This window comes from Struthio camelus, chromosome 2, assembly GCF_040807025.1.
Source record: "Struthio camelus isolate bStrCam1 chromosome 2, bStrCam1.hap1, whole genome shotgun sequence".
NCBI lineage: Eukaryota > Metazoa > Chordata > Aves > Struthioniformes > Struthionidae > Struthio > Struthio camelus.
The window spans coordinates 47,054,144-47,079,142 of NC_090943.1; the positions used below are offsets into that span (position 1 = coordinate 47,054,144).

Below are 24,999 nucleotides of genomic sequence, written 5' to 3' on the forward strand. Positions count from 1 at the left end.
CAAAAATGATTTAAATTCTGCAATTGAAAGCAAGAGCAAGATAAATAGTGACACATTTTCATCCAAGATGTTTATTAAAAATGATATGGGCACAGCATGCAGATAAACCACATCCTGCAATAGGGTTAAACTAGGTTTTGCATTTTAAAGCTGTGCAGGCAGTTTGCTGTTCCTCCATCTGGAGAGCTTATTCGTACCTTCTTTACACATATCTCTGCAGTTTTAGATTGACAAATGACAAACACATTCTGTATTTATAGGAGTGTCCTTTACTTCACTTTTTATTAAAATCACCAGGTACAAAATAGACATTTTGTACATACTAGTCCTAAATAAGTAACTATAAGAAAATGACCTTATAATCCTGAAATAAGACCTTCACATTGCATGCTTTGGACATGATAAGGAGTCAGAAATAACAGAAAATATAAGGAGATCAGATAAGCTACTCACATCATGCTGGAAGGTTAATCTTTACCTTTGAAGAAAACTGCACATGTTGATCTGAGATCTATTTTCTGCAAACACTGAAAATGTTCCATTCTGCTCTCTTTTAAAAAATACTATAGACACTGCAACCACAGAAAGGAACTGTGCTTTTTCAGTCCAACAAGTACCCTGAGTGTCACAATATCTGGAAACAGAGGAAAGCACTAACATGAACAGAAACAAGATGGTAACACTTTTTGCTAGCAGTGGTGCCACAAAACACCACAAGACAAATTCTTAGCTGATAGAAGGTGGCATATCTTCCCCCGAATCAAGAACTCACCAAGAATCTGGACCATAATCAAAAAATCCTGATGCTGTATTCTGACTTTCCCTTCAAGGTGGAAAAAGAGAAGTGTTAACAGTCTATATGCATCTCACAAGGCAACAGCAAAATCATCCCCTCCATTCAGCACCCCTTGCATTCTCTGAGCTCCATCCAGAATGGCTGCGAGGCTAAATAAGCTTTACAGCCCTGAACGACAAGTGCTTCCCAAGATCACGATACCTGGTACACCCAGAAGCATGAGGTAATAAATGATGATGTAAATCCTGCGGGTATTACAGGGCAGAATCCAGTGGCTATAGTGTGCCATTCATTTTTATGTAGAACTCTCCACTAATATCAATGTGGTGCTTGGCTCACAATAACAGCACGAGAATATTCATTTCCAGTACCTTGTTAAAGCCATTTGTCAAGTGCTATGAAGTGACTCTTGCTCCTATCTACTGCTCTGACAGTGACTATGACCTTGTTAAACTTTCCATACCATCATCCTGGAGAGTGAAAGTGGGAATGTCATGCAATGTTGAAACCTAGTACAATGTAGGAAATGAAAACAAGAAAGCATTATGTTTTTAGTAATACAGAAAACATTACAGTAGAAAAATTCATATTGGTCAGTGCTACCTCAAAGACAAAGTAGGGTACAAACACTAAAACATCAAAGTGTGTGCTGATTTACAAGTTGAAAGACCTGGTTACTTCCTTAAGTTTGCTGCAAGAACTTCACTCCAAAAATATATTTATGATTTCTATCTTTATAAAATGGATCATTTTATAGCTAGAATGAAAAATAAATTAAAAGCATACTGTCATTCTTAACACATAAATACAAAGTTTAGAATTTAATTTTTCAAATTAAGATTGACCAAAAATTCTCTGACTGTTCACACCTTAAAATCACAGGCAGACTTTCATTGATCACCACCATCTTAATCTCAGTACCAGAATATAAATCATAAATTGATTACATGAGATTTAGCCGTCCTAAATCTGGAGGAAAATCCAAACAGACCCTGACAAATATGTCATTTTGCTATATTCTTTATAAATAGTCATGATGCATAAAAATACTTATCTTTCAGATAAATACATTTCATTGTTTCTCTGTTATCATTTTAAAGTGCAGTAAAAGCTGCTAAAAAAATGTTAACTCTTTAAAAATAGAGGAAGGTGAACAGTAGTTCAGAAATGATAGGTATCTCCTGTTAACAAAGATTTAAGAAACTATGAGATACTATTCCAACATTCTCAGCTCTACTAAAGCTGCAGTGACATTTTGGGTGGGAAACCTTTGCAAACACTGACTAAGTCCAACCATGTCTTCAGGCTGGAAGGGACTTTAGGAAGCCAACTAGCTCAGCCTGCTCAAAGCAGGGTCAATGTTGGTTGCTCAGGCCTTTGTCCAGCCAGGTCCTGCAAATCTCCATGGACAGAGGCTGTACAACCCCTGGGGGCCCCTGTTCCACTGCCTAACTGTCCTCATTGTGAAAAATTTGGGCAACTGCCCTACTTAAGGGCCCTGAGGAAATCTTCATGAATGTCCTCAATTTCCAGTCTTATCAGTGTGACTACCAACCAGGCCTCTATCCTTAAACATGTACCAAACTAAGCTATCAACAGAGTCGTCAGAGTATTAGCTAGCATTTTTAAGCTCCCTGAGCTAAATTCACTCCTAACAGTAACTTTAGAGGAGTATTGCCTGCATATTTAAGTGACTGGTTTGAACTACGGTGTGCACAGGCACCCTGTAAATAGCTGCCCTACCTGGGACACAGATACCATTTTCAGAAGTGCTTCCTTGTCTAGGAAACACTTCCCAGAATGGCAGTGGTGCTGCAAGCACTGGCCTGCCCCTGGCCATCTTCAGCCCCCATCAGCAAATACTTTCCTGTGGAGGGGTAGTCTACCTGCAAGATCCTTAACATCACTATGTAAAATGACAGTTTCCAAGCTATATGTCAAGCTCTTTACTACCTTTCACAAGATAGCACCAGAATGCTGCTGCCACTCTTTCTCCACAAATATCACACATAAGCGCAACACCTGGTGCTGTGGAAATAGCGCTACAAGTCCTTGGCAAGGCGCTCCATTTCATCCAGCAAGAAGTCCATGTCCTCTCGGCTCACTTGTGGGCTGATGACCACCTGGCGGAAGAAGTTGACTTTGCCCCGGTGAGGCTGATACCCAAGCATCATGCTGCCCTTCTTCATCATCCTCTCTTTAATTATAGGAGCAACCTGAAAGTAAAGCCAGAAAAGGGTTTTTGTCTCCTTCAATAAATTAGCAAATCTGGGCAGGAACTGGATTTTGTGACTTATGAAGCTTTTTTGAAGTATCTGAGTTTCTCATCCCTTGCCTGCCCCAAGAAGCATTAAAACTCAGACCTGCAGGTTTGCATGCAGACTGTGCATCGAGAACCATGAAGAAGTAGAACAAGATCTAAACCCCTCAAACGTCTGTTGCTTTGCACACCCATCTGTGATATAGGACAGTGTGGGTCATGGTCCCCTGATTTAGATCAAAGGCTTGAACTCAGAGAGAACATTGACTGCAGCTGGTAAAAGGCATGGTTTATCTCCTTGTGCTAAACTAGGCTGTCTCGCTACTTGCACTTGATGGCCCTACTCCAGCCACATCTGCAAAGCAGTAGTCCCTGAAGGACTCTCTCCACAGACCCCTGTGAATCTCAAGCTGCCAAAGAAGTTAGACATATGCAACATTAAGGGAGAAGTCCTGATCACAGAGGTTAAAATTTCACCTCTTAGATTTAAGGCTTAAGTAGTGTGTTTGATTCCATCACTCATGTGTAAATGGGGTGAAACCTCATAGGTGTCCCACTGCAGAATAAACCAGTGAGACTGGCAGAGTCAGGTCCTTATGGCTGAACACTTGATCTTCTCACAGCATGGCAATTAACCTTGTGCTTAACTCTAAGCATGTGAGTAGTTCTTCTGTGTTCTCATGCTTGAAATTAGTCCTAAGCTTAAATGTATTGCTGGATCAAGTACACTATCCCTTGGAAGACAGAATCCAACATAACCATATATTTTGGCAGAAGTAATATTTTTTAAAACATGTCACGTTTTAATGTCTTACTAATAATGCTAATGCACTTCAAAACAGTGCATTCCTTTGCATCCTTTTGTGAAGGCTTGGCTATGAACTAAGCAAACAGATGTACAATCTAGACTTGATTTCTGCATTAACTTATTTCAACTCTAAAAGTTAGTACTGGAAAATACCACCTGACCTGCGAAAGAAGAAAAATCATGACGCCGACCTTGCTTTAATAGCTTTATTTTTATAATGGCATATTTTACTAGGCAATTCCCAGACAATTTGCTTAGATAGAAACATCTGAGGTTTTCAATACTAACAGCCTAGCTTCCCCATACTAGTTTAGTGGTACTCACCTAAAAGACCATTGTTTCAAAAACTATTTTGAATTCAGAGGAGGAATGTTTATGGCTCTAACTTAATTTGCCTCGGCTGATTTTGGTTTGTCTTTGTGACAAAGCTACTTGTTTTATTTAGTGATTTTTTTTTAAACTATGAGAGTGATGGAGTCAGAATTCTAACTAAAATCCGGAGTGTGACATCAGTATGAATTCTTGCACGTGTGAGCAATGAATACAATTTCAGAATGCAATGTGCAACCAGAAGGTTTTTTTGCTTCATGTTACAAACAAAAATAAAGAAATAAATTGTGAAAGCAGTACTGATAAACATTTTAGAAACAAGAAGATAAGCATGAGGAGAGGAACATTTGGAATTTAGAGCAGACATTTTAAGAGGCATATTGTGATACCTTCACTCACATTCAGTAGCACCTTTTACCATAAAATTTAATGTGATGCTTTGTGTGTGCCTCCTGCATAAAGATACTTATGAAAGCTAGCAATGAAATCACAATTCTACTGCATATCTGCAGTGTACATCATTTAATAATGGACTTCATCAAACATCTTTGTACTATGGGAAGAAAAATACCTCTCACACAGATTTCTGTCTGCAGGGCAAATGATTCAAGGATTCCCCAATTTTGTTGTTTTATAGCTCAGAATTACAGAGTAACCTCATTTGGTCCATACCTGAGCAAAAAAAACCCACTGGAGTTCTGCTTGGACAGTGGAGGTAGCCATTTTGTATGAGACACCCTTCTTTAACTTGAAAAGTATGTTACTCAGCAAACGGCCATTTATTTGGGATTAAATATTCCAGACTGCATCCTGACAAATCACTGAACATGGTACTGTACAATGCTAACACTAGGGCAAACAGGGGTCACGTGGGAACACTCTTGGTTGGGAACACTCCTGGTTATGCGCTCACATGTGTTGCAGGTCCATACACTAGTTCTCTTAAACAGCAAATAACTTCGGCATGATCAAAGTTCTCCTCCCATTCAGCTTGCATGCATTGAGCCCCTTTAACATCACACCAGACTACTAGTGCTCAGCTCTTCCACTCTTATTCATGCCAGCTATCGCGCTAGATAGCAATGACACTGCAACAGCGCTCAGAAGACCCTGCGCCCAGGGGCATTGCATTCGGCACTATACAGACATTGAAAAGAAACAACTCCTCCAGCCCTGTATTTGACAAGAACCCCCAGGTGAGCTCTACTCATGGAATAAAGGCTATAAGCGCAAGGGGAGGAGCAGCGAATCCTTCTTAATATACTTTCTCAAGCTCTTCTTTAAGATTCGAATCCCTATGGCAACTTTTAGCCTTTATTGATGTTCCATCAGTTACTTCATCTTTTGTACCATGCTATTGATTCTCTTCCTCTCAACACCCAGTGCTCCACAATCCATCAAACCAAAATGCACAGTAGCACAAATGGAGATCATGAAAGCAAAAACATTTATATCTTCAGCAACATGAGGACTGTAAATATATCACATTTTAGCAGGTCTTCTCTCATGGAAAGGAAAGGTAGAAAATCTCCCTTTCATTATTTCATTTATCTTCCATTCTAATGAGGCTTCTCACCATGTTTTGAAGTGTCTCCTTTCCTTTTCGAAGGCAAAACGCGTTCTACTTTAAAAAAGAAAATATTGTCTTGTGGGCTTTTGACAGGATTATTTTTGGAAAAGGTTACCATCAGCTATTTTGTATGTTTTATTTGCTGATGTAATGCAGTCAGTGTAACAAGATTATCATGGATCCTTTCTCCAGGAAGTAGCAAGGAAAAGAATATATTCACAAACACTTAAGTGCAAGCCTCACAAAAGAGCCATCCAATGATGCAAGCATGCTAAAGCTTGCACTTAAAGAGCGTTAGCTATGGCTGCTAACTGAAAGTAAAGGCACCTTTCAGTTTGCAGTAGAAAAATCAGACGTGTAAGGGACTAATCACCCAGTGAGGAGTTCAATTCCCACTGAAGACAATGAGAACTGAGGATGCTCAGATATCAGAAAGAGCTGCACAGCCCCATTCAGGATAGGCTCCTAGGAAAGCAATTTAGTGAGAGAGATTGCTTCATCAGTCCAATCATTTTACTACAGAACTTACTTCAAATTGTAAATCTAATTCTTTGTGTTGCCCATCAGTGGAACAGTCTCAGAATTTTAAGTGTAATGCATCCTAAAATCTAAGTTTTCATCTCTCTTTTCCTTTTCTTCACTCTCTTCCTTCCCACTGCTGGCCTCCCATGCCAACCCAGCCTGGAGATTTTTGTTTCAAAAGCTCACCTCAGAAGCACATTGCCTATCAAAGACACGCTATTCCTCCATGGGCGAGGGAGCAACTGCATTGTGTAGAAAGCCCTCATGCACCAGACCTGTGCACATTACAGTGCATATCCAGAGGCACAGGGAATCTGCCTCGCCTGGGAACTGATCTAAGCAGACCCACACAGACGCTGTAAGATCTCTTGCTACTTGGATTCCTCTCTTACTTTGAACAGGAGAGGTTATTAAACTGGAGCAGCAACAATGGAGTAGGTAAACCCCTTCTCCATTACCTGGGTGCCAGGATAATCCCTGCCCCACCCCCTGCCAGCACTCGGCCACACTACTAACAACAAAAACCTTTAGCCCTAAAATCTGAGTTGTTTCTATCAGAGCCCAGACTGCAGCTGACCCTCATTCCTGCACTCATGTGGAAGATGACAAATGTTCCTCCCCAGCATCTGCACGCAATAGAGCAGCAAGATGAGGAGTCAGGGCCACCTCAGACCCTGCAGCTGCAGTACATATATGCACAAGGAGGATCAGGAAAGCAAGACATCTCCCTGAAAGCATCCCTGAGAAGAGTGGTTCTGCACAATCGCCCTATAGGGATATACCTTAAAAACCACTACTTTTGCCATAGCTGATTGCTTAATGGTACTTAATCTGAATTTCTCCAACACTTCTAGAACTTCCTCTAAGCTCAGGAAGTGACTGCCTAAATAACGCTCTTCAGTGACTACTATGAAAAGCTGAAAGTCACTACTATGAGCGCTTTCTCAGCAGGAAAAGCATGTGCCTAGTATTTCTAAGAGCTAGTTCACAAGTTTGTATGCTTAAAATTCTTTCAGAGAACTTGATAAAATGCCCATTTAAGGTCATTTATTCTTCTGCTCATGAGAATCACAGAATCACAGAATGGTTAAGGTTGGAAGGGACCTCTGGAGATCATCTAGTCCAACCCCCTTCCTCAAGCAGGGTCCTCTAGAGCATATTGCCCAGGATCACATCCAGGCGGGTTTTGAATATCTCCAGCGAAGGAGACTCCACTACCTCTCTGGGCATCCTGGTCCAGGGCTCCGCCACCCTCACAGTCAAGAAGTTCTTCCTCATGTGCAGATGGACCTTCCTGTGGTTCAGTTTGTGCCCGTTGCCTCTTGTCCTGTCGCTGGGCACCACGGAGAAGAGACTGGCCCCGTCCTCCTGACACCCTCCCTTCAGATACTTGTACACATTGATGAGGTCGCCTCTCAGTCTTCTCTTCTCCAGGCTCAACAGGCCCAGCTCTCGCAGCCTTTCTTCACAGGAGAGATGCTCCAGTCCCCTCATCATCTTGGTAGCCCTCCGCTGGACTCTCTCCAGCAGCGCCATGTCTCTCTTGTACTAGGGAGCCCAGAATTGGACACAGTACTCCAGGGGAGGCCTCAGCAGGGCTGAGGAGAGGGGCAGGATCCCCTCCCTCCACCTGCGGGCAACACTCTGCCTCATGCACCCCAAGATACCATTGGCCTTCTTGGCCACAAGGGCACATTGCTGGCTCATGATCAACTTGCTCTCCACCAGGACTCCCAGGTCCTTCTCGGCAGAGCTGCTTTCCAGCAAGTCAGCCTCCCAACCTGCACTGCTGCATGGGGTTATTCCTCCCCAGGTGCAGGACCCTGCACTTGCCTTTGTTGAACTTCAGGAGGTTTCTCTCCGCCCAGCTCTCCAGCCTGTCCAGGTCCCTCGGAATGGCAGCACGGCTTTCTCGTGTGTCAGCCACTCCCCCCAGTTTAGGATCATCAGCAAACTTGCAGAGGGTGCACTCTGTCCCTTCCTCCAGGTCACTGATGCATACGATGAACAAGACTGGACCCACTACTGACCCCTGGGGGACACCGCTAGCTACAGGCCTCCAACTACACTCTGTGCCACTGACCACAACCCTCTGAGCTCGGCCATCCAACCACTTCTCAATCCACCGCACTGTCCACTCAGCCAACCCACGCTTCCTGAGTTTGCCTACGAGGATGTGATGGGAGACAGTGTCAAAAGCCTTGCTGAAGTCCAGGGAGACAACGTCCCCTGCTCTCCCCTCATCTACCCAGCCAGTCCTTCCACCAGAGAAGGCTATCAGATTGGTCAAGCATGATTTCCCTTTGGTGGATCCGTGCGGACTACTCCTGATCACCTTCTTCTCCTCCCCATGCTTAGAGATGGCCTCCAGGATGAGCTGTTCCATCACCTTTCCAGGGATGGAGGTGAAGCTGACAGGCCTGCAGTTTCCTGGCTCCTCCTTCTAGTCCTTCTTGAAGACTGGGGTGACGTTTGCTTTCTTCCAGTCCTCAGGCACCTCTCCTGTTCTCCTTGACCTTTCAGAGATGATGGAGAGTGGCCTAGCAATAACACCTGCCAGCTCCCTCAGCACTCGTGGGTGCATCCCATCAGGGCCCATGGATTTATGGATGTCAAGTTTGCACAAATGATCTCTAACTCGATCCTCCTCGACCGAGGGACAGTCTTCCTTTCTCCAGACAGTCTCTCTTGTCCCCAGGGCCTGGAATTCCTGAGCACTGGCCTTAGCAGTGAAGACTGAAGCAAAGAAGGCATTCAGCAACTCTGCCTTCTCTGTATCCTTCCTCACCAGGGGACCCACTGCATTCAGCAGTGGGCCCACATTCTCCCTAGTCTTCCTTTTGCTACTGATGTATTTGAAGAAGCCCTTCTTGTTGTCCTTGACATGCCTTGCCAGATTGAATTCCACATGGGCCTTAGCCTTCCCTGTTGCATCCCTGCATACTCTGACAATATCCCTATATTCCTCCCAAGTGGCCTGTCCCCTTTTCCACATTCTGTAGACTTCCTTCTTCTGTTGGAGTTTTGCCAGGAGTTTCTTGCTCAGCCATGCAGCTCTCCTGCCCGCTTTGCTCGACTTCTTACTCAGAGGGATGCACCAGCTCTCCTGGACCCCCCTTTCTTCTAGGGCCCTACCCCATGAGATTCCTCCAAGTAGTTCCCTGAAGAGGCCAAAGTTAGCTCTCCTGAAGTCCAGCGTTGCGATCTTACTTGTTGCCCTGCTTCCTCCTTGCAGGATCCTGAACTCTACCATCTCATGGTCACTGCAGCCAGGGCTGCCGCCAGCCTTCACATCTCCAACTAGACCTTCTTTTTTTGTTAGTACAAGGTCTAGCATTGCACCTCTCTTTGCTGGCATCTCCACCACCTGTGTCAAGAAGTTATCCTCAGTGCTCTGCAGGAGCCTCCTCGACTGTTTGTGCCTAGCTGTGCTCTCTTCCCAGCAGACGTCAGGTGGTTGAAGTCTCCCATGACAGCCAGGGCCTGTGATCGTGAGGGTACTTCCACCTGTCTACAGAAGACCTCATCAACTTCCTCTTCCAGAGGTCTTCCAGAAAGACCTCTGAAACCATTCTCACAGCGGTCATACTATGTAAACAACTTCCTAGTGCACAGATTTATTGTGTAATGTGAAATTTTCAGAGCAGCTCAGCTAAACAGGTGATGTTCCCATCCAATTACTACCTTCACAGTATTATGCTTTTGCATTCATTCATTGTAAGCTCCCTGCTGTTGAACAGTATGGAAGTTTTTAAAGTATGGAAGTATTTTAAAATAGTTAGTTGAAGTCTATTGTAGCTAAAAAAAAAAAAAATCACAACAAGATAAGCAGGTTATTAGCTTTGTTCAAATCATTCAATTCCATCAGCTTCTAAAATACATAGTCCACTATTTATCAGCATATGGTTCAACTTGTATATTTAGTCTAAAATAGCTGTTACTTTCTGATTACAAGAAAGAGACGAATTAAAAAAAAAAAGTAAGAGAAGCTCTTTTGTTCATATTAGGTAAATCCACTGGGCACCTAGCGCCACCTAAATTATGCTGCTGGGTGTGAATACCTGAGTAAGTTGTCCTAAGGAGAATCAGAGTTTCCTAACAAGTACGGTACCTGTTTCACCTTGCTTAAATAAAGTAACTACTGGATTTAATTAGATTCCAGGTATTCTGCTCTAACATAGTCCCTGACAATTGCAATTAACAGATCCACTGGAAGTGCAAGAAAGCTCAGGCTGGAAAATTGCAAAATAGCCTGCTGATAATGGAAGACTGTGTCCAGCCTTGGTTATTTATTTCTCTATGCTTTCTCTCAATCTGCAAAGATTCTCTTTTTTGACCTAATTCAATATTTTCAAACTGTCCCATCACAGATGTTTTCTTATACCTCTAACTCTGTATCTGTTATCTGAAAGTTACCTGTACTGCTGTAATTCTTACCGACTCTAGTCATGCAAGTCTAGCCATATCAGATGCCGACAAACAGCTTTTTCAAACTAAGTGAGGGTTTTAAGGTTGTACTTTTTAAAAGCAACACTTTGTAAATTTTTTATTTTTTAAATTAAACACTAAGGCAACAGGAATGACTTATGCATTGATAACAATGTTGGGAAAAACTATTTTGCAAAGCACAGAACATACAAAAACACATTGCTTCAGGGAAATAAAGGATGTGTGAATTTCACAAATAGCACAACCTAAAAGATAGTATTAGCCAGAAAAAATAAGGAAACAGAAAAGCCTAAAAGGTTTTCAATATTTTTAAACCAAAAGTATTCTGAACTTTTTTTTCAAAACCATGTTTCCAATGAAAATTTAAATTCAATTAGAACTTGACCTATTTTTATTACAGAGAATAGTAAAGGGCTAAGAAAACTGAAACTAAACAAGTTTTTGTTTTAGTTTGTCTGAAAACAAAAATTCTTTCTGGTCTACTTAAACCAAAGTTGCCTTCAGTTTTTTAATTCAGTGGCCAAACCAAAAAATCCATTACTTGTACAATTATAAATATGTGGAATCAAAAGTGCTGAAACTGCTCAACTAAAACATCTGTAGAGTTCCTGGCCCCCAGAAAAGACAGAAGTATGAGAAAATTAATGGGATTGCCTGTTCTGTCGGGAAAATTTGGCTGGGGATCTCATGTGAACAGCTTGTAGTAGGATGGATAACTGTAATCATGCTAGCCCAGCAAGTACTAAAAAGTCAGACTATGCCTGCAAGAGCTAGTGTTAATACTGGCAACTTCTATCAGAAACATTTTTGCAAATCTTTTGGACAGTTCTCAGTTCACTGAACACCTGTGCAATGCAAAACCAAAAAGCTCTTCCAGCTACTGGCAGCAGTGACTTGCAGTCACCAGACCTCATTCTGCTCCCACTGAAATTCACTTCAAAATTGCCATGGACTTCAATGGAAGGAGAATACAGTTATCCAAATTTTCTCCTATATTTCTACTTCAGGTGGCAGTTTGCAAATAGCCTTCAGTTTTTACTAGAAAAAGTCATACTTGCCATAAATCTATAACCTTTATAGGAATCCACAAAAGCAGGCTAGACGCTGTTGGAAAGACGATGGCATATTAGCAGATCAAACTATTTCTCCTGCTTGGATACTGCCTTTACGAAACTTTCCGAGGGACTGAATACTGCACTAGAACTTGGCATAAGAGATGTAGCTAGAAGACAAAAAAAAAAAAAAAGCCTCCCCTTTGACAGAAGGAAAAGATCACATACTCATGGCTTCACAAAAATGGAAAACACATTTTGTATTCTCGCCTCAATTATTTCCTGCGATGGAAGATATGTTTATGCAGAACAATCTCTCTCATTTGGCCACAAGAATTCACTTTAGCTACCCCAGAAGGCGCAAATTTTCAGTTGGAAGTTAATGATTTTTAATTAAAAGACAACATTCTGGCTATCTGAGTTCTGACAAGTTATACTTCCTAAAAAAAATGGCTGGTTCAGATTTATGTATATTCATAAGAAAACTTTATTAACTAAATACATTTAACTGACATATAGCATTTGCCACCAAAAGGTAAACAAAACCCTGATTTAGTTAACTATGTGGACACAATTTTAAACTTGTACGTATGGGCTATTAATTCCAGTGGGTCTTCACAGTATTGTTTCTTACCTTGGTTAAATGATACCATAGTGGCTGAAGGACTAGATACAGACTCTTAACAGCTACGACTGGACCCTAACCCTGTCAGAGACTGTTTAGGTTGTCTTGGACAAGCCACTCCATCTCTTTCAGGTAACAGGTTTCTCTTTCCCCTTCCATGAGGCTCCTATAATCTTTCTGGGCAGAGACTTCTCCGCGTTCACACATCAATCATAATCAGCCCCGATATCTCATGGGTGCTCTGAACAGTAACGTGATATAGATTAAGAAAACTTCTTTGCCAAATAACACAAACACCTGTCACAGGATATCTGCTGTATTTCCTAGTGTGAATGCAGAAGATAACTTTGAAATCAATCACACCCATTAGCACTAAGTGAGGACAGCAGCTGTCATTTTAACATTGATCATTGGATGCAAAACAATCAGAACAAAGTACCTTTTCTGATTTGGTGTAATTACAAACCTAGCTAAATACTATAAATATTTGGAAGTAATAGTGCTTTCAACATTCTAACATTAAGAAAGTGTATCCTCTATTGTTAAATATCTTTTCTTGCCTTGTGCTGCAAAATCAGTTGCAGGCTTTAAAACAGCAGGCTTTTTTCCTTTTAGTGGTAATTAGAAACAAACTCGGACCATTTGTCAGCTGTCACCCCAACTGGGACAATCGAAATACCAAATATTTGCACACCCAATCACAGCTTTGTTCCTGTAGCCAAGGCGCTCTGTAAAACCCAAACATGTTTTTCTTTTGTCTAGAATTTGTTCTGGGCCCACATCCCTAAACCACTAATAAATTATTGCTGTACACTATTGCGCCAGTGTTCCCCTTGTGCCACACCAGGCAACAAAAGGAGAAATAAGTGCATTTGTCAAAATAGCAGTAACCACTTCCACATTCTTCAGAGCAGCTAACATATCAAAGGAGAACAGATGCTGCTGCATTTTTGTCCTGCCACCGACGTTCCCTGTGCACCTTCAGCTCAGGGTTGTGCATGTATTTACGCTATCCCATTTTGCGTATCATCTTCTCACCAGGTACTTTTGGCCACAAGACACATTAATGAACCGCACAAATCATTGAAAATGACTTGATTAATAGGAGATGGCAGGTTGGCTCAGATTTTGATTGCCTTGACTGACTTTTTTAACCAGCCACTTATGCAATAAAAAATAGCCTTCAGATAAAGGCTTTTACACTGATAGCATTTGCCTGTGAGAAGAATGAGGCAGAACAGACAACACCCATGAATCAGCACTTGCTGAAGTTTGTGTGTGTACTTTCCTTACAGCTAAAACTCAGCTGATGAACAATGCAGTTTTCCAGGTGCACAGTCCCAGGCCTACTCCTGAGTACCTGTGTGCTCTTTGAGACAACTCATTTAAACTCTTCCTTATTTCTCTCACATTTCTGTGCTGCTTTATCAAGGTCTTCTTACCAGGCCAAGGGGAAAGTCTAGTCATTACAAAAACTCCAAAGACTAGCATACAAAGCTATGAATGAAATGCTCCGATTTGTTTAACCAGTACCAAGAGATTTCAATGCTATCAGTCTTATAAAAATCATTGTTTTAAAAGCTTTCATAGTGCTCATGAGCTTCTTCTGTGGAGCATTTTGTTATGTTCCCATTTCAGTGATGTTTTCCCCTCTTTCAATCCTGCCAAAGGAAAGCTCCCCCCCTTCTCTGTGCAGGAATGAAAGGGCAGCTTGTCATCTTGAAAGCAAGAGCTACTGACAAAAAAATATCCTTTTTAGTTTGTATGCATAGGGATGAGCTTCTCTTCCATTTATCCAGTGGGAGAAAGAAAAAAAAAAATCACAGTGCAATGTCTGAGGCTGTGGGAAGTATATTACAATAGGAAGATGACATTATTTGGTGACACAAGTTCAAAAACTCAGCACACTTTTAGTGTAGAAAAATGAATGTCTCTTCAGAAATTTGGAATTATTTCCTACTGTTAAGAGCTTATTTTCCTATCTGCACAAGCCAGCTTCTAATATAAGGTAGCAGCTTCTGTATTTGCGTAAGAGTAAAGATTAAAGAACAGTAATGAGTCTTTGCTCATATTCTTTAACCAGATATAAAGAAAAATTAGTATTACAACAAAATTAGATAGCTTTTGTGTGTTTTTTAATTATTATTTGTCCTTAAAAACAGCGTAGCAACCTTCACAGAGGCTGCTTCTAATCTCTCAGGGGACACACAACTACCATAAAAGCAAGGCTGTTTGATCTGATCACCTAACTTAAAGAAAAAGATCCCCTTCTCCCTCTACCCTGTGAAATACAGGGCAAATTACTGTCATTTACTAGAATTGCTTTGCCCGTCTGAGACTCATTTATTCAAAGTCTGATCTGGACATGAAATAAAGGCTACCAAACCATTCTGCATACAGTCCTACTAAAGTCAACAACACTCTGCCTGTAAACACCCTATCCCAGGACAATGTTCATTCACTCCAACTCAGCATTTCTCCTCTCCCCATCCCCAGTGAGTAGTTTTTTGTTTCTTTTCTCTCCTCTGAAGCTGAAACACAACATATGTTACAAGACTCTGTGCTTAAATAGGTGGGCAGCAAGGAAACTGAAAGAACATGGCAAGATGCCTTAGGTTTCACAACTTGTGGGTTTTCTTGCAGTCTGGAATGGTGGAAAGTGAAGGAAAAATAATAGTTTGTACCCACAATTTTTTTGCAAAGTGAAAAACCAAAAAATATATAATTCTGGATAAAAGTTTTAGCTAAATGAAGCTAGACTGTAGACTGCAGTGAAACCCTAGACAATTCAGAGCAGTTGGAGGGGGAAAGGCACACTGGGCTCAAAATGTAACATCCGTCCTGCAGAGATTTGTAACAATATATTTGCCTCAAGAGGAGTGAGTATATGGAATAAAAAGTTGGCTGACTTTGAGCCTGCCCTACACCCCTGTAAGTATGGCTTGGCATTCAGAGACACAGATTAACTCCCTAAGGCTGTATAACAAATTGCTCCGAGAACCTTATTCTCTCTCCAGACCAGTCTGAGAACAAGGATTCTGGACCTCAGCAAACGCCACAATTTTCCTTAGTGCCACAGCAGCCCTTAAATTACCCCCAAAAGGTAAAGAGAGTATAATCAGAGGCAATCATTCAGCAAAGGAACAGCATGGAAGAAAAAAAGGTGAAAAACTTAGCAGTTTTTGTTGTGTTTCTTCACCAATATGTGTATTTTTACCCAAAATAGACAGAGAGGGAAACAGAACAATCTTTTGATCTTTGAAAGCAGTTATGACCTGGTATATAAAATTTCTCCATTAAATCTGCTAAATTTCACTTCCTTTATTGAAAGTGTTCCACAGAATCTAATAAATACAAATAAACTTCCTACAAAATTTATAAAGTCTCCAGTTGATCAGTGGCTCAGGAAAAGATTCAGGCATTCATCAATATTCACCTACAGAAGTATGTCATTGAAGTCACAGGAGTTTTATAGTGGACTTTACTTGGAGCAGAGTTGGACTAAGACACATTTCCTCCTAACTATTAAATTTGAAAGGAAGGTCTAAATATTCTGCTGAAAGGATATCAATCGCAAACGCTTTCTGTTGTTTTTAGAAGAATTCTTCTTGGTTATAAGAAGTTTTGTAAGACTTGTACAGATTTCTGACCGTACCAATTCCTTTGTAGAGTAATAAGAAATTCCTACCCTGTAAGCACGAACAAAAACCATATTCCTTTGTAATCCTCTTGAGATGCCTACAGTTAAAAAAGAATCTATGCTTAAATATCCTAAGCACAAAATGAAATCTGAAGTTCTAGAGAAGACTTTGTATCTCAGTACACATCAAGGAGCACGACTTCCTCCCACTCACCCCCACAACTATTTCTGACACCACTTACAACATTATCCAAAATATAAAGACTACTTAAGATGTGTAGCTTTCATCATCCACTTTTCTGTGGCATTACTACTGGTTGATCATTTCCGAATATTTCTGAAATTTCTACTTGTCAAGCAACAGTAAGGAAGGGCAGTTTTACATGAAGAAAGGACAAAGGGCTTAGGGCCCAACCCTTTTTAGTTTCTACTTGGAAATTCAATGTTTCCTTACAATTTCTGTAAGAATTACTTGATGCAGCAGGAGGGAAGTACAGCTCCCCTCTCCTCACACTGAAGTTGGTGATAGGAAACAAGAGAGTGCTAATGTAATAAGTAGATACTCATTTAAGTGGAGGCAAGCTTAGAGATTTATTGACCTGAGAGCAAGAGGTCAATATTTATTCAGAGAACAATAAATCTTGATACTTGTCTCTAACAGATGTTAATCCAATGTATTATTAAATTCATCCCATTAAAGCTAATTAGATTGTGTGTCCTTATGAGTCTTGTTGCCAATATTCATTAGCATTGCATAGGTCATAATTACTGTTCTTTTGATAATTAAATCAAATAATACCCAACAAAACTAAATATTTGGGGATGGAAACTTATTTTTCTCTACCATGACATTATTGCACATTTTGTTAGGTCCTTCCTTCATGCTGCTGTAGACCTTCCTTCCATTATTCAGTCAGTACCAGCAGAGCTATGGATTCAAAAGCTCTGTTTAGGCTACTTTTTTTTTTTTTAAGCTCTCTCAATTGTCTTAAAACCTAATATTCTTAAAGCTACATCCATTCACTACCCATGCACCTTGCAGATGGAGAGCAGGGGCACAAATCAGTAAAAAGTTGTAGTCAGTAAAAAGGAAAAAGAAAGAGGAGTCACACTCCTAAGCATAAGCTAAAAATTCCTCTTATTTGGGAGTTTTACAATGCTTTTCATCCACTTATTTCAGTGTACTTCATAGGTAAGAGGCAGCACTACCATTTTCATCTCAACTCCTAGAAGAAACTGAGGCACAGAGAAAGAAAATAACTTCACTAAGATCTTAACCACAACTCTATGCCGAAACTAGGAACGGAACCAGTATCACTCAAGTACGTTAGTGATTTAGTGAGCAAGATGAGGTGTTTTTTAGTGCAGACGTGCCTGTGAATAGCCTTTCACAAGCTTGCCACTGGTTGTGGTTTCTTCTCTGAAGGAACCACAGCTTAATTCATGCACCAGGTGCAGTGCAGTACAGTGCAGAGAACAGCTCCTACAGCAGCTAGTACTCTATGCACTCACTGTGCACACTTCAAGTTGGCATCTGGTGTGAACTTCAGTGCTGTGAAGATGTAGCGTGGACACAGGGTCCTGGAACCATGATGGATCAAAGCAGGTCAAACACTGGTCTTTCCCTCTTTATGCCACACACATCAGTAATGTTGATCCTCAGTTCCCATGTTTTAGTCCCATATATTGGCTTGTATTTACTCCGGACAGTATTTTTCCATCAGGACTTAAACTGTATGCAGATAGCAGCTACTTATTTCTATAAGAGCCTTATGCATAGGGGGAGTAGCAGCTTGAGAGAAAGCATCAGGTTCATTGAGCTGTATACCATATGTCACCCAAAGACAGGGCCTGCAGCAATGAAGATAAAATGCTGAAAGTAGGATTCAACTCCCATCATTTTGGCAGTCTAAAAGTCAGATGCCTAGCCTAACTAGTCATCTAGGCTTTGCCTTCAGTTAATGGAGAGAAAGAGGCACCTCTGGAGTGATTCATCTCATCCTGAAGTAGACATCTAAGATGGATGGAGTCAATTTGAAAAAGTCTCTCTCCTTCTCCGCAGGCTTCAGTAGGAACACATCTGCCTAAGTCTCAGTTGGCTGAAGCACGGTAAGAAGCCTATGCAGACAGGTTATTTTAAATCAGGGATATTTAAAATCCACATTCCCCCAGTGTTCATCAGCTGTGGAACTGCTAGATAGGCCCAAGAGCAGTATCGGTCACAGTGCAGAGGGAGGATAACCAGAGCACAAACAAAATCGAGCAGAGCCATGTGCTCTGGCACTTAACACAGTAGATCCATGCTACATTCTGTTTGCCATAATCAGCCTTTGATCACATAAAGACCCAGCAAGCATCAGCAAAACAATGACAGGAGGGGGGAACCCTACTGACCTCATCAGGGAAAATGGAGCGCACATTAGCTACTCCTCTGACTATCACAAGAGAATGATTGCCCCAGTGTGAAATCCACCAAGAGGAATAAATGAAAAACTCTCCCAGAAATGGCAGCAGAGGGGTATAAGACTTAATATGGGATGCACAGGGAAGAAAATTTTGGGATTGTACCAAGCTTATTATGGGATGTTTAGATAAAAGACCAAAGGTATGGACAGGGAGAGGTCAAGGCAGATTACAGAGGAAAAAGAGACAGAAAATAGAGGGAAAAGGAGACTAAAGGGTCTGCTCAAATGTAAACAAGAGTGTTAGTCAGTACACTTGCCTACTTGAACCCTGCATTTCATCACTCACGATCATCCTATATTCTTATCAAAACCTATTTCTGACCATCTTCTGTGTGAGTATGCTCTCTATTCTGAGTGTGCAGATGAGTGAACACAAGTGATGGACTAGCCAGCAAGCAGGCTGAGAGGTCTGACTACCAGCAATGGAGCAAGGAGATGCAGGCCTGAGGGGCTTACAGGTCCAGGTACCAGGAACTGGAGGAGCCCAGGGCCCAGCTACTGGAAAGACTAGATGTCTAAGACCAGCTACTGGAGAGACCCATAATGTGCATATATCTATCCCACTAGCAGGCTTCAATCCTGATCAGCTGGAGATGAGGGACACAATTGGGTCATTTGTGCTGTTCATGTTTTTGAGCGCTGTATGTGTTTATGTGGGTGCTAATAAAGGCACTATTCTCTGCAGTAATCTATGTGGACAACTGCGTGCCCATTGTGCAGTGTGTGCATGTATGTGCACACACATTTATTAGAATACAGGTACTCACTGGACCTGGGGACAAGGAACCACAGTAGCCTCATATTTATCACACTGGGACAGGAGAAATTTCCCAGGTCCTGAGGGTCACTGGATTCATTTACCTTTTAACATTGTATACATCAAACTGTCTACTCTGAAGCCTTTTCTGTGGTTGCCAATTGGCAATTTTCACTGCAATTGTGGTGACACAATGCTTCAGATCATTTTCTATAAATAAGAATACACTTGCATTTGATAGAAGTGCCCCACCAGTCTCACAAACACACATTAATGATTAGAAAACTGCCTTTCAACTTGGGGGTGGGGGGAAGGGAAGGGGTTTCACATGGCATGAACTTGATTTGGAGAATTTCCAACTTCACATATGCTTTTATCTCATTATCCTCTTACGTTAATATCTCTGAACTCAAAATCTTAAAATATATAGAATGAGACAATTTTGTTTGAGGGAGAGACATCTTTAACCAAGAACAGCTATGAGACTATGTGCTAATACCACGCCAAGGGTGTGCCTCAGCCCTCTTGACAGTGCTTCCCTTCATAAGTTCAGAGCCAGTTTTTGGTGCATACAAATCCCTTTAGTGCACAGCTCTCAAGCTGGCTATGTGTACATGCAAGGATCCAATTTCTACATGCACACAATTTGCATGCATATATTACATGCGTGCAAGTGCATCTATGCTGCTTCGTAGGCCCAGTTCAAACAAAAGTCAGAATTATAGTGGGGTCTTCCAAAAGCCCAAACACATAAAAAAAGCTACAGAAAAACAGCTCCATCTAGTATATGGAAAAACCTTCATCTCTCCAAAGTACTACAGAGCAATTGACAGTGCCCCTCTGCATCTAGTATGGCTGCAGGCTACTGCCCTCCTACAATCTTCAAACTGTTGGTGTTTTACTTTCCTCATATGATTCGCATTATACCCAGGCTGAGTTAAAAAGTAAGCGTATGAATCATATCATCAACTCACTTGTCTGGAATCTTGCTTTTCCATGCACTTCCTCATTGCTGCACCGATCATTAGTGTAAAACATGTTGTAGCTGCATCAAATTTCTTTTTACTCGTTTTTAACCCCACTACTGCCTGTGAGTAGATACTTATTTGCTGTTATCCCACTCTTCTACTTCTGACCTACTGTGCCTTGACTGCTTGCCTCATGGCAGTCAAAAAGACAGCTCTAGAGGTTATTACCCAAGAAAGATCTCTTTATTCAGTTTCTGGGATAAAGCCTCCACAATAAGGGTCCATATTCTGCTCAGTAACAAAGAACAGGGGACTCTTAAGGCCTACTTCAAGCCATGCCATTGCTCCATGCGCAATCAGATCTCCTCCCTCTTTGCTCAACAGCACCGCATCTTTTGCCCCAGCCATCCCATGTTGGACCACTTCCCATGCTGCTGAATTAAGGAAGGCCAGCTCCACCAGCTTTTAATCCTTCCAGAAGGAAGGGTGTTTGCACAAGAGTGGCTCAGAGCACTGTAGTCCTGAGCCGGGCTTCTGCTGCTTCACATATAGAAGTACACAGAGGACGAAAAGACGGTCCCAGCTCTCGAGAGTTACCATTTCTGTGATACTTCTCTTCCTCCAATAATTTGGACTGTGCTGTTGGCCCTAATGGCTACAGTTCAAGTCATAGTTTGTTTCTTACAGTCCAGTGTGCTGTACATTGTCCTTTTAGTATCTAAATGCCACATCTTTGATATCGTCTATCATCATTCTTAGTAGTATTGCTATATTAGCCCTGTCCCTGTCCTTAATCTTTAAGTCCTTCTACCAGCCTCCAGACCTGAAAATTACCCTCCAACTTTTTAGTAAAAGAAATACCTTGCGTTGATTCTCTTCAGTGGAATTCATTTTTCCAGTTATGTAATCCAAAATACATCTTACATCCTTTCCCTTTGAACACAGTAACGTTCCCAAGGTACAGGATTAGAGCAGTTTTCACAATGTCAGGCTGGGCAGTACAGAAATGGTTTCTCCTTGGTTTGTTTTTAATCATATAAAAGTCTGTAATCATTTTTTCAGAGCAGTGCTCTCCATTCTCTACTTACTACCTTGTACAAACCACCAGTAATCAATTTCTACATCCAGAGACTGGGTTTCAGCCTGCAGCAACTATTTTAAGAACTTGTGTATTTGAATTTCTGCATTGTGGAAGCAACACTAATCCTAGCTTGAAGTTATGGGGTATTTTATGAGTATTTGGTGATCACATAGACAGAACTACTTCCTACATATTTATCAAATAAATAATTCAAAAAACATACTTCCAATAGGATATAAGAATTTAGCAGCTCTACTAAACACTTTCATTTCTACTTTAATCTTTAAGAGGATTCTTCTAAAAAGATTAGTCATTCTGGGATAGAGAAAAAAAGTTTAAAGCTTGGCAGGAAAAATGCTCAATCTCATGTGTTTTCATTTTCCACTGTCAACTGTGACTTTGGAAAGCAGAAGAGAGCACACACCGTGGGCTGCTTTTGATCACCATCTAGTGCATGAATTAATGAACTGCACAAATTTATGGAGTAACTTCGTGATTTGAAATTCAGCATCCTTTTCAGAAGACCTTAGATAGGCTTAGGAAGGTTGAAAAAGCAGGAATTTCCAGATGCCCCTAGTTGTCTAATGAAAGCCAGGTGTTTCATAATGACACTGTTTTCTAAATACTAGTGCTGTGACTGTGATGGTCTGAGGATTATAAGGAAAGCAAGGCCTGTACAGTGAAGCAATACCTTTTATTAGGCCAAATTACATAGAAACAGCAACATAGTTTCAGGCTAGGTGTCCTTTCACCAAGTCTCTATCTATGGTTTTTCCAGGTGTCCACATATCGTATAAGTTTTACTGTTATACAATCTTTTGTCTAGATTGTCAGAAATATAAGAGAACAATGTTGTGAATAACGTATAAAAATTGTGCTGTTATGACTAAGACCCACACCTTGATTGTGCTTCAATGCTGATCCATTGCTTGTAAGACAAACGGGCAAAGGAGGACCACCAGTACCACAGGGAGTGAAAAATCCCTGGCAGCTTTAAGTTTTGATTACTGTAGGTGGCTCTGGAAAATTTGGCTAATGCTTTCCAGCTGCCCTGGCCATGCAAGGCCAGATCTCAGCTAGCAGCCTTCTCTTTCAGAAAGCATGCTGTGACTCAGTACACAGGAACTCAATGCCTTCACTGAAGAACTTAAACAAAAAGGAAAAAATGATTTAGAAAACAGGTCTTTACTGAAACAGGGTTATATCTTTGATATAAAATATTGGTCTAAAGTCTTATGAAAAGTTAAGAGGAGGAATTCCGGAAGATTACAGAAGACAACTTGAAAGAAGCCTTTGCCTGTAGGCAGCAGAAGAGCCTTCTTTTTCAGAAAGGAAAACACTGTATTCCACCCTCTCGCCATACTAAAAGGCAGGCATACTCTTGCTAACCCTTGTGAGGCCAGATCAAGGAGCAGGCAGAGATATGTTGACACCGTGACTTACCAGTAGCCTATAGCCACTGTTAGACAGTGTCTATCCATGCTGAAATCCACACGGAGCAACCAGCCAGCAGGGATGTCTTTATGTATCCCTCCCTTCATGTTTGAAGTTCAGACCATCAGTTGAGCTGTCACTCAAAGGAAGAATACTCAACTGCTGTTAAAAAGGTATATTAACTGCTTTAACATTACTAAATTCAGGCCTCACTTAGGACATTCAAACATTCAGGAAAGGAGAACTGTAAATTTTTTACAAGTGCAGTTTCATATTTTATTAGATACTGGCCTCTCAGTGATAATTATTCAAAATATCTGCTTTCTAGTCTAAACCTTGTGAGCAACATGTAATTTTATATAAAGTACTAAAAAAAAAGCTACTGCTGCCTAGAAAGTAGAAGATAATTCATGCTTGCTATAGTTTATTCTTTAACAGCTCATGCTTTCAAAACAGAGCAGGCAGTATCACTAAGGAAATTATGTTGATATAAGAATGGGAAGAAATTTCCTCCTCTCCTCAAACAGTGTTTTTTTCCCCTTGACTGCACCAAACAGACATTAACAGTATGTGTATAATTATCAGTTCAAACATATTACTGTTGTTCTGGTGCCCCCCAATGGTCACCTTGCTTTACTACTAGCTATGGCTTAAAAATGTCTATTGGAAACATTCTGTTGCACATTTAAACTCAAAACGTTCATGTAGCTCCTCATTCAGGTATATCAGAATGCCTCCACTCTAAGCCCAGGCACAGCTACCGCAGTACTGATTTTCCATATGTGGTTTCCACAGATGAGCATGCAGTGCAGGTTGAGCATTGGCATAGCCGAGTATTAACCACCATCCCAAAGCAATTCCAGCAGAGAGGGCTTTGGCAGCATGGACAGCGAGTCCTCCAGGTTTACACAACTATCTCATAGCTACCGTTGATTGCAAAAATGAACCTGATTCACAAGCAGAGACTTTGCTTATAGGGTCCCTGAAGAAAACCCCATAACCTTAACCAAAGCGAGGCATCATTCAAGCAGCCAAAATAAATGAATACCCAGCAATGACTGTGCCTTTCCTCTCCTTCCCAACCACTGCATCATATTATCTTCACACTAACTTCGCATATCCTGACAGTCCCAGTCCCAACCTAACCCAACTTGGACAACTATCAGGTTTTACACACTAATGTATCCTGTCCCAACTCATAGGCGGGGTAGACTGTACTCAATATGATACATCTTTACTTTCAACCATATTATGGCACAGAGAAATTAATCACTGCTCTAAAAGTCAGCGCTTGCCTCTGTGGGCCTCTGATCACAACCTGACTACATTCAGTGCAGACAAAAGAAAAGGATGGTCCCAGTCACAAAGGGCATTTCAAAAGACATTTTACAAAAAACTTGAGGTAAAAGAACAGAGATGAAAGCAGAGCTCTTTAAGAGATTAGATGGTCAAAAGCTGCAATCCTGTAATTGACAAAAAAGACAGCTCTATCTAAAAACCCGTCCTGGTTCATTGGCAAAGTAAAGATAGCAGAGCAATACTTAGTGAGTTGAAAAGGGGAAACAGATCTGATAGCAATCAATATAAATGTGGCATGGAGAGCATTTATCAGAAGAAAAAGAAATCTATGATTGACAGGACTGAGGAAAGAAGAAAATTTAAGTACATGAGTACGTACGTTAGGGATGAGTGAAGCCCTAGCAACAGTTAATCATTAAAAATGCAGACAGGGCAGAAATGTTCAATAAGCTTCTCATTTCTGCAGAGAGGAAGAAGGATGAAGTATTCCTACCATAATGCTGATTAACTCTCCAAGTCTTTGGAATGACTATTGGGATGTTAAGCATCTACTAGGGGAATAATTTTAGATCTATAGGCCTGGATGGCCTGCACCCAAGAATTAAAAAAGCCTGGATGAATCTTTGCATATGCCTGGGAATAGTAGGGAAATTACAGAAAAAAGGAAAAATTCTAGTGGAGCACCAGTGTAAGAAATGGTAAAGACATGAATCTAGTGAAATAAGGATGTTTAGCACAATATGAATCCCAAGTAAAATAATGGAAACACTCATTCCTGGTTTAATTTATAATGAATTAAGAGGTAAGAATATATAGTCATTTTGAAATTAATAAAAACTGATTTAAAACTTAGTCTTTCGAGTTTAGTTACATTCATATCTTCACCAAACACCATTTTCTTGGGGCAGCTTGCCTTTATTCTTTTGCTGATATTGCAAGTTTT

The 24,999-nt window shown here is 41.0% G+C and overlaps 1 protein-coding gene across 5 annotated transcripts in view; it reads right to left on the bottom strand.

Annotated features, from left to right (window-relative positions):
- Positions 1-7: 7 nt before the first annotated feature.
- GADL1 (glutamate decarboxylase like 1) overlaps positions 8-24,999 on the bottom strand; it is a 113,540-nt gene continuing 88,548 nt past the window's right edge. For all 5 annotated transcript variants that reach the window (XM_068935494.1, XM_068935493.1, XM_068935490.1 and 2 more), the window contains one exon: positions 8-3,012. In XM_068935494.1, the coding sequence (XP_068791595.1) occupies positions 2,839-3,012 (174 nt within the window). In that variant the 3' untranslated portion in view covers positions 8-2,838. The remainder of the gene's footprint in view (positions 3,013-24,999) is intronic.